Here is a 21070-nt window from a genome sequence, read left to right on the forward strand (position 1 = left end):
CTAAGTTATTGTTTAAAAGAGGACCAAGTGCCTTGAGAAGCAAATGTTTGTCATGTCTACAATACATGTTTCAATGGTTAGATGTAATGGGTTCACATGTCCCTTCCAGCCAATCGGAGTCACTACTTCAACCACAACGTGAATATATGTGTAATGGCTCCGACGACAAGTTAAAAGAAGAGCCACTTTTATTAAATATTTCAACAATACAGAAACCTACTATCGACTTCCACGATGAGGGACCCTAGGCTTCGTTCTTATCTTCCTGCTTGTATCCTCATCTGAGCGTCCCCACTCCTATTCTCCCCTTACATATCCCCCAGCCCCCTTTCTCGAACCTTATTCTCATTGTTCTACCTCTTGTCAATCCCTGTCCTCTCCCTTTAACGGATCCTTTCTGTTTTCCCGTTCAACCCCGTATTCTCCAATTCCTTTAAAGTTTGCCTCCCGACCAATCATCGTGGAGGCTTCTTTCTTCCATATCGAAGACCTTTGTTTATTTTTAAATAGCCGTTCGGCTGCATATGGCTTGGGATCACAACAAATTTTATGCATTATAATTCAAGCTAAAATTGTTGCACCCTTCATTTTCTATCAATGCACGAAATCACAGGTCCAGTGACCTGAATCTCTATCACTCAGCTTGGTAAACTTTCAAACAAAACACCAGCCTTCTACATTGATATTCAGAGAGGTCATAAAGGGGTGTGCATAGTAGTTCATGAAAAATGATGCATGTCTACCGATGGACGGACATTGAAAACAGGTGTAGAAGTTGATCTCAGTTATTTTAATTTGAACAATGCTTCACAAATCTGTTTTTTGTTTGAGCAAATTTGATAGCATGGTCACTGGCTGCTTAAATGACACCTTTATCTTCTGCTGAGAACATTATGTCTTTCCCTGCACAGTTGCATGAATTTATAAAGGGCAATGAAGAGAGAGGAAATCTGAAGTATTCCATTTCCCATCAGCCACTTATGCATTTGGTGACCTTTTTAAATGTGTTACATCTTACCGTGAAACAAACTAATTTGCCACGGAAAGCCACAGCCATGAATATACACTTAAATAAGCACAGACATTTTATGCAAGTCAAAATCTGCAACACGTTTTTATGCTGCACAGAATTTGTGTCAATCAGAGCAAAACTGTAAACACACGGGGTGTGTCCATCACATGTGGATATATTTTATGAAAACAATGTTGAACCAATCAATCATGCTCTTATTGAAAATTACTGTATTATAAGCACACTCAATTGCCATGGTGAATTTTAATTGATATGTACAAGTGTTAAAACCTACTCATGTGTGATTGGCTCAATAAAACTCACAACTCTCTACCCTTAAATATGTTAAACTTTTCTGTAAAAATAAAACGGCGTGAGAAGTCGTTATCTAAAGAGTGTAAATTTAATGACTGACACATGACTGAAAATACAACAGGGACTCTTTTTGCCACATGCGACACTGACACAAGATTGTTTAATTTAATACCTAATTAGATTTTCGTAAAATATATACAATAAATACTGGTACTACACAGTATTATATTCTTTTGTATTAACTGCTAGATAAAATACACAGCAAATATGTATATTTTTTTATTCAATCATTATTTATTTAGGCACAAGGTTAAATATTCAGAATGCTTCAACTACGGAATAAACCGTGAAGCAGAATTATCAGAGATTCCAGCTGTCTTCTCTTATATGTAATGCCACCTCTGCAAATGGATGTGGCTTAAATTCCGTTGAATGTTGTGCTACATCAGTTTTAAATTTGCCATCTCACGGTGAAAGTAAAGGTGCAGCATTAGAATTTCTTGAAAATGCTGCCAAAACAGCCTTCAGGAGAGGGAACTCTGCAGAGAGCCTCTAAGAGTGTGTTTGGCCTACTCTTTCAATCTGGGCAGACATCTTGGAAGAGGTGGGAGAACCCACACTTTACCCCACGACATGCTGTAACCCATGTATAATGTTGGGTGGACAGAGGCAAAGGAGGGACTTAAGGAACACGCACCGATTAGTTGAAACGGCTGCTCAAGGAGAACTAAGCAGCGATCATAGCAGCAACCCTACAGATACATAGTTCCCTTATGTTACATACATCTTCTGATAATTTAAAATAAGAAAAATCGAAAAAATTTCACTTTTTTTTGTCAATCACAAGACCCAACATTTTTGTTAGAGCCATTGGGGGAGAGAGACTAACATTGATTAATTTAAATTATTGTTATTTTTCATGACCAAAAATGTCTCATTAGCATGATAATAGGTTTTCCCCTTTTTTTGGCAACAAAACAGGTGATAAGATGTTAAATCACCAAAATGAAATCTTTTACGAGGAATCATTAGCATGTTCAGACAAATTTCAGCATTGAAATTGAAATTAATGACTTTTTTTACACACAAAATGTATCCATTTCCAAATTATCTAAGCAAAAATCTCAATTATATAAAAGTTATATAAAAAATTACTTTTCTAATGTGTAGGCCACTGAATGTTTCACAAATGGTTTTAAAATTGATATTTGAAGAGCTTTGTCTCTTTGACTGCAAACTGTGGCGAGCATACTGCAGATTTGCAAAACACGATCAATTGTGGTTTCCTAAAGAGAGATTTACCCTCCCTTCCCCTCATAGAAATATGGAATTTCCACCCATGGGTCATTGCCACTAACAAAGATGAGCACCAACCCAATTTATCAACTGAGCAATTAAAAACATTTTCTGATACAGTGTATTACATAAACTCTGCGCATTTTGATCTGCTCATTGCCATCACGTTGTCGTGCTATTGACGGTCATGTTCCACTTGCACAGTGAACATTTCAAATGATGCAACACATTGTTTTACAAAAGGTCAAATCTCTGTAAGTTATAAATTAATAAATGCATTCGAATGCCTTTCATTTGTGACCCTCTTATCAGTGAATCCCGGTGGCTGTGGGAAAATCTCACCATTATTTTCCTGCCACTTCATCCTCTTATCAGCAACTTGTGGATTACAGGATGACGTCATCCATCAAGCGGCACTGTTCTGTTCACAACTGAACAAAAACACCCAGGCTGTAGAAGTCACCAGAGAATCTGAGCTGACTATCAGCATCAAGTCACCGCAGCAGAAAACATAGAAGGCATTGCATATTTTGTATAATCAACATTTGTTTTTGAATTATTTCCAACGATTTCAATCGTTATTATGTAGATCATTGACTTCGTATATTACTTACGAGATCTAATTTGGCCACTGATATTTATCCCAACGTATGTGACTACGTTTTACCTGCTATATTACATTCAAGTCGATGGCTTAAACATTATGTCGTAGGAATACTATTACAGTACATAAAGTAGTTCGTAAAATTATGCAGCTGTCAAGTTGCCCATTAATGGCACTCCTCTTGTAGAGGTGCATGCATATTGCATCAACTCAGTGATTTTACTTTTGCAAATAGTGGTGGATAATGTCCACTGCTGGTTTAAATTCTTGCACCTGTGTGTGCCAATTGTATCGGCACTTTGGTTTCAGCCTTTCCCCCGAGTAGTGGATTCCTTTTTGGCACTGTGACAAATCACTTACAACTATACAGTACATATTAAGCACCGGTATTTTTTAGCCACACTGAGACATGAATGCGTGTATATTGTAACAGTTATATCGAGCTCAAGGTCATAGAAGTCAAACATAATTGAAAATGTTTGTTATCTTCCATCAAGTGTAAAATATGAGGAGTTCCACTGCTGATTGAGAGCCTCCTCATGCCATGTCACCACACGGTGGAGTGGAGTGCAGTGGTTATAACTCTGCATTATGAAAATGGTAACCTGAACTACCGTGTTCATTGTGCAGTTGTGGGGATGCCCGAACAGTCCTGGGTACTCACTTCAACAGCCCACTGATATGCATGATGACGTATGGTCAAACTCCCTTGATCGACACAGCATGGCAGAAGCCTTTATGCATTGGCGGCTTGACCAAGGGCTGTACATTTATACTATTTGTATTATTAAATACGTGTTTGTGTGTATAAATTAAGACACTTGAATTGGCGATATTAACTCAGCACTAACAATGGCTCCCATATGCTGTTGTTGATGAATGCTCATGGTTTGAAGGTTATCAAATTACGAATATAGTTCTCAAGAATGACACATGCAAGTGTAGCACAGCATTAGTTGTTCAATGACAGTTGCATCCAAATGTTGATGCGGTCATTGCTCTACGTTGGTCTAAAAAATTATTCGTGAACTTCTATTATAATAAGAGTTTTCTTTTTAGAAGTTTGGTAACATTAGATTCTTAAACATATATCAACGCATTTAACGAATGAATTAAAATTAGAAACCAGTTCGATAACAATAATTGCATTTTGGGGCAATTCATGCTTTTTAGCCCTTTATTTCTTGAGCATAAGGACAATTAAAGTGCTGCATTGTGCCTGCCATGCATCACTACGTTATGGGGGGGGGGGCAGCATTTAATTGCAAGCATATTGCGTGCCCAATCCGACTCTCCCTAATATGGCAAATTCTGATAACGTTTTCATGCAGAAGGCTGCAATCCCGTGCGGATGATTCCCCAAGCAAGACCGACCTCCCCAACATTAACGCAGGTTGCACTCGTGTGAGCGCAAAACGATTCATTAAAATGCGCCTACTTCGAGCGTCGCGGAGGGACTTGTAAAAAGCGACCCGCCGCTGTCCTTGTGGCATTTCAGATGGTCCACGGCCGAGGAAGCTCGAGTCGTGTGAAAGCCGAAGACACCGAAGCCGGCGCTGCCGCTTTCAACGCGCCGCGGAGCCAGCCACCAGCCGAGCGAGGCTGGTTGCAAGTCTGGGAAAAATCAATGGCTGTCTGCTAGTCCTGCTTCGAGAACGTCACGTCGATACCCCATTTAACTGCCTCAAGCGCTGCCAACAATCGCTCATGGTAAGCTGGCGCGAGCCACCGCCACCGTTGCCTGCACGTGCCTCGTCTTGCTCTAATTATTATACGTCGTGGAGAGGCTACTGAGATGATGCATTGTTTCAACCGCGTTGTGGCACCCACACTCTGGTCACCCTTACTTTATCATTACTGGACTGCTCGTTGCAATCTCGAGGTGAGAGGTACTCCGGATAATGTATCATTTTTATAACATGAATTTAGGTTTTGTTTATTAAGTCTGTGTGCATCATTTTGACGTATGCTTAGTTTTAGTGCACGCGACACTGTTACTATTTACTCGGCACATAGCATCCTCAATGTTATTTCAATAACTCTTGTGTTATGCTGCCTCCATGTGATGCAGAGAAGGTTATTATCCATGTTTCCTTTGCAGCACATCAACAAATATGTGATGGTTTTTATAATTGGAAAGTCAACAGTGATTAGTTAATGTGACAAAATTAACTTTTTTGAACATCTATTGCTTTATATTGGCCATTCTCAGCTTACATAAACTTACATCCTTGTCACTGTATCTATCAAACCAGCTCTTACTCCAGCATTATTGGTGCAGGTCCTTGGAATTGTTGTATTTTTACAAAGCAGAGGGAGCTAATTTCAAACTATACGTTTTTCTTTAAAAAAAATTATACGCCCGTCTTATGAAAAATGGTCGTGCATGATAAAAGTTATTTCTGAAATGAAAACATTTCACTATTGGTGCTAACATCCCCGCTTGATGATTATCAGGCTTTGGAAATGTGGGTAATGCTCATTTATTAAAGCACAGTCCTGATGTGCCTAATTATCAAGCATGTGAATATGCAAGCTGAAAACAGACCTCCAGCCTTGGCTTTTTACTTGCTGAACAGTGATAATGAAATGCTCTGCTGCCGAACATGGTCAGAGACAAGCGTGATATTCATTATTTGCCACAATTTGCCAATTTGTCAGTGGAGATACCGACGCATTTTTAGTTGTAATAATGTTTTATATATCTAAATTCGCACCTCACAATCACTGAGGAATCACGAACAAGCTGGAAGGCAGCCAGGCGGTCAGCCAGCACCAACGATTTCACAAGTTCTGCAGTCATCTATAGTGAGGAAAAAAGTATTTGATCCCCTGCTGATTTTGTACGTTTGCCCACTGACAAAGAAATGATCAGTCTATAATTTTAATGGCAGGTGTATTTGAACAGTGAGAGACAGAATAACAACAACAAAATCCAGAAAAACGTATGTCAAAAATGTTATACATTGATTTGCATTATAATAAGGTAAATAAGTATTTGACCCCTCTACAAAACATGACTTAGTACTTGGTGGCAAAACCCTTGTTGGCAATCACAGAGGTCAGACGCTTCTTGTAGATGGCCACCAGGTTTGCACACATCTCAGGAGGGATTTTGTCCCACTCCTCTTTGCAGATCTTCTCCAAGTCATTAAGGTTTCGAGGCTGACGTTTGGCAACTCGAACCTTCAGCTCCCTCCACAGATTTTCTATGGGATTAAGGTCTGGAGACTGGCTAGGCCACTCCAGGACCTTAATGTGCTTCTTCTTGAGCCACTCCTTTGTTGCCTTGGCTGTGTGTTTTGGGTCATTGTCATGCTGGAATACCCATCCACGGCCCATTTTCAATGCCCTGGCTGAGGGAAGGAGGTTCTCACCCAAGATTTGATGGTACATGGCCCCGTCCATCGTCCCTTTGATGCGGTGAAGTTGTCCTGTCCCCTTAGCAGAAAAACACCCCCAAAGCATAATGTTTCCACCTCCATGTTTGACGGTGGGGATGGTGTTCTTGGGGTCATAGGCAGCATTTCTCCTCCTCCAAATACAACGAGTTGAGTTGATGCCAAAGAGCTCCATTTTGGCCTCATCTGACCACAACACTTTCACCCAGTTGTCCTCTGAATCATTCAAATGTTAATTGGCAAACTTCAGACGGGCATGTATATGTGCTTTCTTGAGCAGGGGGACCTTGCGGGCGCTGCAGGATTTCAGTCCTTCACGACGTAGTGTGTTACCAACTGTTTTCTTGGTGACTATGGTCCCAGCTGCCTTGAGATCATTGACAAGATCCTCCCGTGTAGTTCTGGGCTGATTCCTCACCGTTCTCATGATCATTGCAACTCCACGAGGTGAGATCTTGCATGGAGCCCCAGGCCGAGGGAGATTGACAGTTCTTTTGTGTTTCTTCCATTTGCGAATAATCGCACCAACTGTTGTCACCTTCTCACCAAGCTCCTTGGCGATGGTCTTGTAGCCCATTCCAGCCTTGTGTAGGTCTACAATCTTGTCCCTGACATCCTTGGAGAGCTCTTTTGTCTTGGCCATGGTGGAGAGTTTGGAATCTGATTGATTGATTGCTTCTGTGAACATGTGTCTTTTATACAGGTAACAAGCTGAGATTAGGAGCACTCCCTTTAAGAGTGTGCTCCTAATCTCAGCTCGTTACCTGTATAAAAGACACCTGGGAGCCAGAAATCTTTCTGATTGAGAGGGGGTCTAATACTTATTTCCCTCATTAAAATGCAAATCAATTTATAACACTTTTGACATGCGTTTTTCTGGATTTTGTTGTTGTTATTCTGTCTCTCACTGTTCAAATAAACCTACCATTAAAATTATAGACTGATCATTTCTTTGTCAGTGGGAAAACGTACAAAATCAGCAGGGGATCAAATACTTTTTTCCCTCACTGTATATGTTAAGATGTTTTAATTCAATTAATGAGTGTTTATATACATAGGAGAAAACCGGAGCACCTACAGAAGACCTATGTGTGCAAGGGGGCAACACTCATATGGAAGAATTTTGAAATATACTTTTGCAAATTTGTACTTATATACTTAATTTATCTGTAATTGTTTATTTGTGGTGACTTACTTCCCTATCCTATACTTTGCACTCCTATAATGTTTTTGTATTACTTGTTGTTGTAACGTTCTGACCCTCCCCTACTGGACATCTGTGAAAACGAGCTTCATAGCTCATCAGATTCCTCCAGTTTACGTGAAAATTCTTATTCTAATTCTGAGACGGGTCAGATGACAATGGTCTGCATTTTGCTGTACCATCTACTCCTGGCGAATAAGGTTACTCCGATCTGAACTCGATAATTTAGACAAGACTCTCTTACAAACACATTTAATGTTAACACAAAAAATGTCACCTTCCGATTGGAACCACGTTGATAACATGACTTCTGCTTCTGCTGACTCAATGTCAGCCAAATGCAAAGCTAACCTGATTTCTAAATTCAACCTCCTATCTAAGAAGAAACCAGAGCCACACATCACAAAGCTGGATGTTAACAAGACCGTGATTAATCAGAGTAACATCCCAATTTCTGACAATCTAAAAACGGTACTGGCCAAAGGACTACATTTCGCCGTCACCCCTAAATATATACCAGTAGAGGATGTGATTTCTCAGATTGATGTAGCCCTCAGAGGCATGGGACACATCCATGCGGATGTAGCAAGAGCTGAAATAGCTACTATTCTTAAGAATGCTAAGAAACCCACTAGTAACATCAGCAAAAACGAACGCTCTGAACTCGCGGACCTAAAAAAGAGAGATTATATAGTCATCCTCTCGGCAGACAAGGGCAATGCCACGGTCATCATGGATACAGATTCATACAACAACAAAATCCTGGACCTTCTTAATGATGGGAGTTACTCCAAAATTAAAAACGATCTCACTAAAAGCCTAACGACAAAAACCAACAGTATCATCACGAATTCGACTTCCCTAATCGAACCAAGCAAACGTCCCTCTCTAAAACCATCGGCGGCTCGACCTCCCAGACTCTATGGTCTTCCCAAGATCCATAAAGAAGGCACCCCGCTACGACCCATCGTGTCGACGATAAACTCTACTACCTACAAACTAGCCCGTGTTCTATCAGATACTCTGCTTCCCTTCACAGGCAAGACCTGTGAAGGGAAGCAGAGTACTCAACTCAACCCAATTAGTCTCTATGGTTAAGGACATGGTACTATCTCCTGATGATATCCTCGTCAGTTTTGATGTAGTATCTTTGTTTACCAAAGTCCCAGTACCGGACACCCTAACAATAATTGAGGACTTAGTCCAACATGGATTGAATTCTGATGTACCTGCACTGGTTAGACATTGCCTCACCAACACCTATTTTACCTGGAATGGCACCTTCTATAAACAGAATGAGGGTACCCCTATGGGCTCCCCCTTGTCACCAGTTATAGCCAACATGTTCATTGAAAAGTTTGAATCAGACGCCATCCAGACATCCACCCTGCGTCCTTCCCTGTGGAAGAGATATGTGGATGACACTTTCGTCATCTGGCGACATGGCCTCCCAGCATTGAACCACTTCTTGGACCACATCAATTCTAGACACCCATCCATCAGATTCACCATGGAAGTGGAGAAAGATGGTAAACTACCATTCTTGGATATTCTGTTTGAGAGGAGACCTGACGGATCCTTGGGACATTCTGTCTCCAGGAAAGCCACCCACACAGATTCCTACTTGAAACCGGATTCCCACCACCACCCATCTCAAAAGAATTTTCTCATCAAAACGCTATACCACAGAGCCCATGGCATTTCTGACCAACACCACCTGGCCGGTGAATTAAGACATGTACATCGGGCCCTCAGGATGAACGGATACTCTGACCGCACCATCCACCAAGCTGTTTCTCCCACCATACAGAAACAGCCACATGAAACTCCAACCAAAACTATCACGTTACCATACATAACAGGCGTGACCAAAAAGATCTCCAAAATTCTAAACAAACATAAGATCCAAGTCCGATTCAGTACAGTGCATAAAATCCGTGATCTGATTCCATCTGTGAAGGATGTCGTTCCTGACTTACAGTATCCTGGAGTCTACAAATTGAGTTGCAGTTGTGGTGATTGCTACATTGAAGAAACGAAACGTCATGTTTCTGATCGTGTCCGCGAGCACAAGTCAGATCTGAAACACGGCAGAACTGATTCTTCGGCCGTTGCCGATCATTGCTACAACTCTGTGGGCTCTCATGAAATTGTCTTTTCCGAGACCAAGGTGCTCTGCAAACCTCCTGGCTACCATCAAAGGTTTGTACACGAAGCCATACAAATATACAAACACAGACATAATTTCAACCGTCATGATGGTTACAAACTGAGTAATCATTGGAAAGATGTGATTCACCATGCAAAAAAGATTTAACTACACTTATTTGGACCATCTTATTTGACAGACAACTATTACAGGTTATTGACAGCCAGTCTTGTTTTACCAGGTTTAGTTTTTCCTTTTTTCACACTTTTGTTATGTAGGCTAGGCGTAGTCACAAACCGTACCTCTCCATAACAAAGGCTCAGTCTTTTGTTATGCAGTCTATTCTTAGTCTTAAGCCTCACCTTACCATATTAATAAAAAGTGTGCCGTACTTGGCCTTTCCCCTCTTCAACCATTATAAAACGGAGTGGTAGCTCTTGTAATCTCTCATTTACTTGATACAGCTGTCGTGGCTGTGACGGTTCCACCTGAAGACGGAAGCTTGTGTTGCCTCCGAAACGTCGTGATTTTTATTTTATTTTACTTTTATCAATTTAATTTTTTACCTACGTGACTTTACCGCAAAAATCTAAGAATATGAATCCTTGCAGTCACGAAAGCTTCAAATCTAGAATTAATGTGTGTGGGATCCACCAACCTTCGCTACCTCCACAGTGCCAGATTACAGGCATGTGCTACCAGTAACCGGTTATATGTTTAGATTATCTCGGAGTCCATAATTGATACTTGGACTATCATTGAGGTTAAATGCAATCATGAGCAGTAATTCTATTGTTGTAGAGGAATGTTTCAATGGAACTAAAAACTCACGTTTTAAGGAAGTCGATTCCTTTTTAAGTAGATTTGCACGTAGACACACACTCACACATTCTTTTCAAATATCCAAGTGGCCCTGAAAATGTAAAATTATAATAATATTTTTGGACGGCTAGGATTACGTTAATATTCAATGTCGGTTGGCCAACCTGATTGTCAAGTTCTTTGAAGTTGTGGCACCAAACAATGATATATTTTAACATAATCTTCGGATCTAAATCCTAAAATGCCAGATTTCTTAATTATAATCACTCCGGTGGATGTTGTTCTAAACGGTTTCCCCCAGGTGTAACTGTCCATTTAACATGATAATCGGGGTTTCCCCTTTTTTTCTGGCAACAAAATAGGCGTTAAGAAGTTGAAACGCCAAACTGAAACCTTTTACAAGGAATCATGTCTGCATTAACCACAATGTTGTCAAACTGCAAACAAAAAACATACTCTGATAATATATGCATTGTCCTTGAAATTGATTGGTCCACACCAGAGACAGCTTTCTTTTGAGCCTCGTCTCAAACGGGTTAGACCAGAGGAAGCCAAAAGGCGTACAGCCCAAAGTAATTAGAGCACAGGGTGAGCGTCTACATCATGGGACCTCCTTTGCCAGTACCAAAATATGATAATAGGGGTTTCCCTTTTTTTCTGGCAACAAAATAGGCGTTAAGATGTTAAAACACCAAACTGAAACCTTTTCCAAGGACTCATGTCTGCATTAACGTGATTCCTTGTAAAAGTTTTCAATTTGGTGTTTTAACATCTTAACACCTGTTTGGTTGCCAGAAAAAAGAGGAAAAACCTATTATCATATGTTGGTACTGGCAAAGGAGGTCCCATATTGTAAGTGCATTTAACACATTATGTTTTCCTATTTACCTTCACTTTTTTATTACAGGTGGCACTAAAGATATTTGTTCAAATGTGTTGAATATGCCTTCATTCTTGAGATTATATCAGTGCCTTGGAAACCTCTGCCTCAAGACCACATCAATAAACACCTAATTAAACGAGCTCAAGAATGTCCTTCCACATACCAGCTCGAATGATCTGCTGCTTACCTGCCACACAAAGAATACTACTTATCAAGGTCTCGCAAATATATAATGTGCCATCGATGGTGGCAGTGATGAGAGGCTATAATAATTAAATTGTCTGCTTCATTCTGCTAAAGACATTTTATAATTGTGCTGGACCATGGCTGTTCTCAGGTTATACCTATGCTCATGTATCTCCGTGACTTTAACAGGTGTTATGAATATATGTATTGGTATTTGCGCCATTATAGCATTGCAAGAGTATTGCAGAGATGCTACATTTCAGATGGGTATAGTCTTCCAGTATGGGGTGATGTAGGCTATGTGGTTTTATGCAATTAAGCAAATCAGGTCATCTGTGCGTAATTTGAAAATTTGGCATATTTGGACCGTGACACCAGCACATATGGCCCTCCTCTTATTTAAATGAAGTCACGGTATTTAAACGTTCGCTGTGAAGCTGATGGCTGATTTATATATATATGTGGCTGATACAACCATTATATCAACCAGGATGGCTGCTGGGCTTGAACCACGAGCCTCATGAGTATGCCCGACCTCATGAGTATCCAATAAGCTTGTGGTGTCAATTACCTTGCAATAGTTTACCAAGACCTAGGCACCTGGACTGACCCTGTAAACATCACAAATTCAATTGGATTCAGAATCTGCAAACTCTGATTCCTGTCACTTCGCTGATCTCTAAATCAGGTGTCCACATATTTTGCATTGAGAGCTCAAAGCTGCAGGCCACAGCCATATAACACGTGTCCCGATAGATACTGTATAAATGTAACATTTATACATTTTCACTGGCAATATTATACGCAGTAAAATATGTACGCAGAGTTACATTTCTTGTGTTGGAGATAATTATTTAATTGGGATAGGAGAGAGATGCATTCAGAAATGTTAACATAGACGACAACAATGATATATGAGATGCATTCAGACAATATCCCATTTACTCACCCACCTACAAACTGGCCCAATTTTATCTGAAACCTTGCTTCCATTCACTGGCAAGACCACCTCAGCTGTACTCAATTCAGCTCACTTGGTTTCTCTAATTAAAGACATCTCACTATCTCAAGGTTATTTGCGTGTTAGTTTTGATGTGGTATCTCTGTTCACCAAAGTTCCTGTTCCTGACACCATTGCAATCATTGAAAATTTGGTCCAACAAGGACTGAATGCTGACGTTTCAAGATGAAGGTACCCCAATGGGTTCTTCCTTATCGCCAGTGGTAGCTAATGTTTTCATGGACCAATTTGAGACATGCCATCCAGGCATCCACCCTACGTCCTTCCTTGTGGAAGAGATGCGTAGATGACACATTCGTCATCTTGGCCACATGGCTCGTTAGCACTGAACCAATTTCTCAACCACATCAATTCCATATACCCAGCCATCAAATTCACCATAGCAGTGGAAAAGGAAGGCAAGCTACTATTCTTGGATGTTTTAATCGAAAAGAGACCAGATGGCTCATTAGGACACTCTGTCTACAGAAAAGCCACCCACACGGATGCCTATCTAAAACCTGACTCCCACCACCATCCAGCCCAGAAGAATTCCCTCATCAAAACCCTACACCATAGGGCCGGTTGCATCTCCGACCAGCACCACCTAGCCAGTAAACTGGAGCACGTATACCAAGCCCTCAAGATCAATGGATATTCGGACCGCACAATCCGCAAAGCTGTCACACCAATATTGGGGAGAGAATCATCTGAGGACCCAATCAAAACCATCACCTTACCATACATAGCAGGGGTTACTAAAAATATTTCCAAAATCATGAACACAAGATCAGGTTCGATTTAACACAGTACATAACATTTGTGATCTGATCCCATCTGTGAAGGATGTGATGCCTGACATGGAATACCCCGGTGTCTACAAACTAAGCTGAGTCTGCGGCAGTAGTTACATTGGGGAAACTAAACGACATGCCTTGGACCGTGTTCATGAACATAAGGCAGATCTGAAACACGGTAGGACCAATACCTTGGTCATGGCTAATAATTGTTTTAACGTTGTTGGCTCACATGAAATAAATTTTTCCAAGACGAATGTACTATGCAAACCCACTGGCTATCATCAAAGATTTGTCCATGAAGCCATGCAGATATATAAATAGAGACACAACCTCAGGGAGACCATCTCTAGCCCCGCCCTCTTACCCTGAGGAGACTCCCATCTCAGGCCTATATAAGACATTGTTTCAGTAGCTTTCTCTCGCTCTCACTTGAAAACTATTGCCTGTGTTGCGATCGAAACGTCGTGATCTATTATTTTTCTATATACGTGACTTTACCGAAAGACCCAAAGAGTATAATTAGAAATAGAATGAAGAGAAATAGGTGGGATAAATATTTAGAAGGGATATGTAAGGTGAGAGAAATTAATTTAGGTGAGAAAGAAACAGATACGGGGATATTATATTTACAAACTGGTGAACATTTAAAAATGTAGAATTTTGCAAAAACATAGACTAACATAATCTACCATGACTTTAAAGATTGTTGAAAACAACGTTTCTTAAATGTTGATTTCACTCATTTACAAACTGACTTTTGGTCGACACCTGCTCACTGAAAGTATACTCTCCTCCCTCGTTTGGTCACTAGACCTCAGCGACCAGAAAAAAGGGCAATGAATCGTGTATAGGGAGAATAAGGTGACATTCTGTTCTGTTCCTCACTCAGTCTGGATTAGTAGAGGTTTGTCTTGAAAATTCACGTGTGTATGTTTGAACTTATTTTTCACCATACATAGCCAACTGTGCTTATCTGAATTGCGGGGGAAAGCTAAGAAACTGAACACAAAAAGTAGTTCTAAAGAAATTAGTTTTCAATCTAGCTTTAAAAGTGCAGAGCTCCAGTGGCGTTTTAATATATGAAGGAAGAGCGTTCCCGACGGCCGCAGAAGCGCATCTGAAAAGACACGATACAGCAACTGTCTTTGTTCGATGGCCAGCCAAAAGCTGCTGTGAGGATGACTGAATTTTGCGTGATCCTTTATGCTCATTGACGAGATCATCAAAGGTATCGAGGTTGATTTGTGGCAAGTGCTTTGTGTGTTATGAGTGCGATCTTAAAAACATCTTACTATATAAAGGACTGCAGAGATGAGGCACTTGCTTGTACCGGCTAACCACCTGGCTGCCTTCCATTAATTTCCAGCTTGTCAGTGGTGCCTCGTGCCTCTGAGTTTTTGTCTTAGAGAGCAAGTGAACTTTGTGCATTTTACATGTCTACATTTGTATTCGTTATTCGAGGCCAAGAAAACTGGAAATGTCGGTCCAGACATCTGTGGTTGCCTACATTTTCACAAGTCTAGTTATATTTTTTTATTTGATCATACTGAACCCATTGAGAGTGTATTTTCTAATTGTATCCAGTATTAAAATGTGGCACATGCTTTTTTCTGCATTGTCAGCACGATAAAGGAACTGGTGGCTGGTGTGAAACTAGGCGTTATGTTCTCTGTGCTTGCTGACACAGAAAGTCCCCTGAAGAACTGGCCACTATAACATTCGGAGACTTTCAACACGATGTCACTTTTGCACGTAACAGTTTTTCCTCCACATCGTTGCAGAGCACACCTCATTAAGTATTGCGCTAAAACAAGTATATAGTTTGAAGTATTGTTTTCTCTCATGCCTTATACAAACTGATTTTAGCACGTACATTTATACGATGGAATTAATCGAGGATAGTTTGTATTTGCCCATCCACCATTCCAGGTCCATCAACAGAAATATGTTATCACATAATGAAACAGTGGACTGATAAACAATAACGTAAATATCCATTTAAAAAATTAATAGATTTTTCATCCCCATTGCTGTGATAGCTATAAAAGATATCAGTAATTAAGTCAAGGACATAATTTCTCCACGTGAGTTTTAATATGTGCACACACCTGCTCCCTGTGTTCGCATCAGCGCATGAGCGAACACAGGAATAACATTAGCTTTAGAAATGTTGGGTCAGTTTTTATACAAGTTTGTTTACACAAAAAATATGTTTGTATACCACATTATGAGAAACCATTAATAGTCATATTAACGTAAGGAAACTAAATTCCGTTTACCCAGAAACACCGCACGAAGTCTCAAAATTAATTTCCAAAAAGATCCTGATAAGGAATGTTTGACATATCCCTTTTCCCATAACGTTACATCATCTAAATCCAGCTCGATCGCTGCCGCTAATCATCGACAATTGTCAATTGGATGTAGGCCTTCCATAACTGCCACCACCTTTCATGCTCCTGCGATGTAGCATCCCATCCAACATGAGCTGATTTCCTCACTCGTGACCTCCATGGATACCCTCTCAGGCAGCATACCCTTCCTTGGCTGCCACTCCATCATTGTTCTTGACCATCGGCCATCCTCATTTCAGCGACGTGTCCTGCCTAAGCCTCGCTTGTCTTAATTTTTTGTTTTTATTTCATTGCAACGCAAGCCTGGTACAGAAGCTGGGGTGGTGGGGGGCAGAAATTACGCGAACAAAAGCCCCTGAGATCGACCGCGACAGAGCTTAGTGAAGGGGGAGAGCATTTTGGCTGACTACCCCATTTGGGTTGGGGGCCACGAGCGGATGAGGGAAAGTTTACATGAGGGAGGGGAAAAAAGTAATGGAAAAGATAACCTAACGTCAAAGGGGGTAGGGAAGAGGGGGGCAAGAAGAAAAAGCACGGGAAAAGCACACGGTCAACCACCACAAATACAATAATTTACACGCGATGTATGAGCTTGTGAACTAACCTTCCGCAGAACATGAATGTGCTCCCGCCAATTACCCCCACCTGCTCACCTCACATTAGGCTCCGTAAAAGAGTGGGGGCCGTCTTGCTTCAAACTCCCGTTCTCTGTATGCAAGTTTAGCGGCTTAAGTGCTCGATGCCCGCAAGGGCAGTGAAGGTTTTATGCCACTGCCTCCACGAGGGGAGTTCATGCTCTCTTCAGTTGGTCAACGTTACCTTCTTGGCCCGTGATGTTGAAGGTTTGTAGTGAAGTGTGACTGGACAGTTGCCGAAGGTCATCTGGTGCAATCTTGGGAAAAGTCCGAGAATTATGCTTCCACTTATTTTTCTTATCGGATAGAATCACGTCTTTAACCTGTGTATGTTCTCTCAAAAAATGTATGTAAGTATGTTGAGCTTCTCTCGCACCGTACGTAGCCCAACTGTACTAATCGGAGGTGTGGTGGATACTTTAGAAGGCACGCGCATGTTGGAAAGCTCACTTTCTATTCCTTGTTGGAGTATATACGCTCTCGTGCGAGGAAGCTGGAGTATATGGAGGAAATGAAGATCGAAAAGGGTGAACAATCAACTCTGTGCATAGACCATTCAAAAACTACTTGCTGTACTGACTTCTAAAAAATATGATTTTGATGTCTGTGCCCATCGACAAATAATTAAATATAGAATCAGTTTGAAGAGATGGCATGCTTGTTTGTCACGTATTATACTAAATCCGACTGAAAGTGCCGGGATGTTGTTCATTAATTAGAATAATAACAAAAAAAGTGTTTTATTGATTTTATTTGAGTGATTTAATAGTTAATGTGCTGAACAAGAGTTTGATACTTAAGTGCATAAAAAAGTAAAGAGAACAGCTTATTGACTCGGGAGTAAATGCCGTGCTACAACATTAATGTACCCTGAGGAATGCAGGTAGAACATACATCACCAGCTCTGGACACTCACCAATGTTCCTGTAAACCAATGACTTATGTATAGTTTGCTGAAGAATGACAAATATTTCTAGAGGCAGAATGTATTTCCACATGGCTGATGAGTATTGATTATTGCGATGTTATACACTGTGGACATGTTTCTAATATATGTTGTTTGTTCTGGCAGAGACTCTTGGGGAAGGTAAAGGTGTTCTCAGTTTACTTTGCGTTAAAGGTGCTAGATAGAAGTGATATGTCCTATTAAGATTCTAAAAGTCCCTTGGCAAGCAAAACCCTTGTGCAGTAGCTGTGTAATAACATTGCTATTCCCCAGGCCACAATGAGAGTTTTCTGAGATCTAACGAGAATGACATCTCATCAGATGTAAACCAAAGAAAGTGATGATGTACTTGCTGACAGTGCGGCATAAGCACATATGACAAAAATGAAACACATTCATCAATAACACTGCTGTAAAGGAGAAAATACATTATTTGAATACATATTATATGGGCGAAGACCTCGGGGCCAGCCCAGGACATGCTGTTGGGACTATGTCGCTCAGCTAGCCTGGGAATACCTGGAAATTCCTCAGGAAGAGCTCCAGTCTGTGTATAGTAGTATATAGTCGTGTATAGTGTAGTAGTGTACAGTAGTGCAGTGTATAGTCGTGTATAGTGGAGTGTATAGCAGTGTAGTGTATACTCGTGTATAGTGTAGTGTATAGTAGTGTATAGTTTAGTGCATAGTAGTGTCGTGTAGAGTGTAGTGTAGTAATGTATAGTAATGTTTAACACGTAGGCTTTCGCGGCCAATATCATCCATAAGGTTTTTTTGGGTTAGATCGCGTAAATATATAAATGTGTCGTTAAACCTGCCACCACCCGACACAGCCAACTAGTAAGGGTTTTCACGTAAACAGAATATTACAATTCGTCACTCGTACACACCGTTGGAGTCTGTTACCAGGGAAAGGGAGATCTGGACCGCCACTGCTCAACATGCTGCTGCCGCGACCCTCACCAGGACAAGCGGACTGAGAAATGAACGAAACGAACGAATATATAATAGTATATATAATTATTTATTATATATACTTTTATATATTATGCCATTGCATTCACAATTAGGCATGGGCCTACTCTGCTACTAAGATGGGCTTTTGCTCAAGATGTCACCTGTTATTTAATGTTTCCTCTTTAGGGCAGTGTTATTGACTAACGTGTTGAGCTTTTGTGATCAGATGTAAAAGTCTTATCAGACATCAATGTGCGTATGTAGCATTGTTTTCTCTTGCTTGTTGAGCTTGCTAATGTGCTCCACGCTTTGTGTGAAAAACATGCACGGAGGAATTGTCCTGTCAGGGCCTGCAAAGCATAGCTTGCAATGCCCAACATTCATGAACTTTACACTCTGCATGCACACGGTACCTGTAAAGCGCATTCAAGCGATCGGAGTGTGCTCTGTATCCAAGCTCTTTGGAAGCCCATTGACAGTGCTGCACACACCCTCGCATTCCCATGTGACGATAATGCGCATAACCCCCAGCCTCGCAAATGTCGTTTTCGAGTGCATGTGTAATGTAGCTCTCAGAGACACCGTCTTTTTCAGTTATATGTATATTTATTATTAATAAAGTCCGTCAACTCACTGATAACTTAACAAGTAACCATGAGTGACTATATACACTTGGGTAACTTAAATAACTCTATTCTGAGACAACATAACTCTAGCCTTCCAAGAATACAAGGTGCGCACTCCAGAATGATGAAGACGACTCGTTCTAAGGTGACGATGGCGACGGCAATTCCCCGACAACAGCAGCCCAGAGCCCTGGTTCACGCCGGCTTTTATCCCCCTCACGACCCGGCCACGACCCTATTCCCGAACTCTCTTTCACTGCACCTGGCCCTGTCTGTCTGTGCCCTAATTACAATTTACGACCGTTAGGTCCCTTGCTTTCTCTCACGCAACCCTGTCAAAGCTTGTCGCATCAATCATTATTAGCAACCACTTAGGTCCCACATTACCCTAACGTGACCCTGTCTATTCCATTACGTTAACTAGTAACCATGGCCACGGCGAGCCGTACTGTCCCTACATCACCCCGTACTGTCCTTACACATGTACATCAAAGGGCGGTGGACACATTCATTATCCAGGCAACGGACGCTAACATTTAATAGGGGTTTTCAATTCTGTTTCGCTCTCTGCAAATGGCAGAAATGTCATGATTACATCATAATAGTGGTGTTGAGATCTCAGGAATTTGAAAACAACTGGGAGTTTTTTTTTCTTGATGAATACATTTACCTGACAAATTGTGCCCCGCCGAAAATTCCAAAGCAATCTGTTAAGTCTTGACACCAGTCAGCATTTATCCAAATAGCATATTTAATACATTTACAATCTGCAAAGCTGTGATGGTTTATTTTGTCCACGTGGCTTGATGATCCAGTGACATTGCACCCATTTGCAATGGCTGTTAATTCTGCCAATGAAAAGTTGACAGTGTAAAATCCATGGAAACACGCTCATTCATATTCAACAAAAAAAATATGACTTAATCAGGATGTCTGATATGGTGAAAACTATAAGCGGGAAGCAAAAATGCGTTTAACCAAATTTGCTATGGACCTAATGACAATTTATATGGCTGCTTTGCAAAACCCGTGAGTTAAATTAAATTGGCACTACACCATGACAAAAAGTCCTATTTAAGTAAGGTCACTGGTGGAACATCTCCAAACCTGCCTTTCTGATGATGTTTTGTCAGTGTAAGCATTCCCTTTGTAATGCATTTGATTGGAGATTACCCAAAAATATTTCCACTTATTATAAGGCATTTGGAATATAATTAAACACCGTATTATTTATTTTCTTACCAGACCACAAATGCAATGTGATTTTATGTAGCCTGACGTAAAGTGTGGATACACCCACCTCTTCTGTAATGTCTGGTCAGAGTAGACCAAATACCTCCCCCCCCCCCTATAGAGTCACTCTCGTGGAAGCTGTTTGACTGTCAGTGGTGTGAGCAAAGCAATCGCAGGGCTGTACCTTCGCCTTTTATGTACAGTATATCAACAATAGTCTTTACTATTTTTTTTCCAAACACGTTATGAAATACATTTCCCACATTTAAACACGGCTATCCACATTGTATGGGGGAAAACACCCAATTGGGAAGGCCTTTCTGTACCAATTAACTGTCTATGGTAGAAGGCTATGGTAGAAGCAGTTGAATTAAACAGCAGCCCTAAAGCACGTACGATTTTGACGAACTTTAAAAACACTTTTGTGCCCATTGTTTAAATATGATACATTTAACAAACATCTTTAGATCAGGCTCCCACATTTAAGCTGCAACAGCTGCCCTCGTAGATATTAGCCATGGTTCATGAGATGTTTCCGCCAACTACTGCAGCCCATTGTGGCAGGTTGGTGGCTTATATCGGTCCAATTCTGCCATCCGCGACTCCGAGAGCTGCTGTTTCCACCACCAGGAGACCACATTCTACCCA

General features: G+C 40.9%; 1 protein-coding gene across 1 annotated transcript in view; it reads left to right on the forward strand.

Annotated features, from left to right (window-relative positions):
* The window catches only part of ADGRA1 (adhesion G protein-coupled receptor A1), a 265969-nt gene that overhangs the window by 62197 nt on the left and 182702 nt on the right, over positions 1-21070 (forward strand). The window contains exon 2 of the mRNA XM_061556541.1: positions 4726-4937. Coding sequence (XP_061412525.1) covers positions 4935-4937 — 3 coding nt within the window. The 5' untranslated portion in view covers positions 4726-4934. The remainder of the gene's footprint in view (positions 1-4725; positions 4938-21070) is intronic.

This window comes from Lethenteron reissneri, chromosome 22 (assembly GCF_015708825.2).
Source record: "Lethenteron reissneri isolate LAM-NWPU_2019-01 chromosome 22, ASM1570882v1, whole genome shotgun sequence".
In the NCBI taxonomy this organism is placed as follows: domain Eukaryota; kingdom Metazoa; phylum Chordata; class Hyperoartia; order Petromyzontiformes; family Petromyzontidae; genus Lethenteron; species Lethenteron reissneri.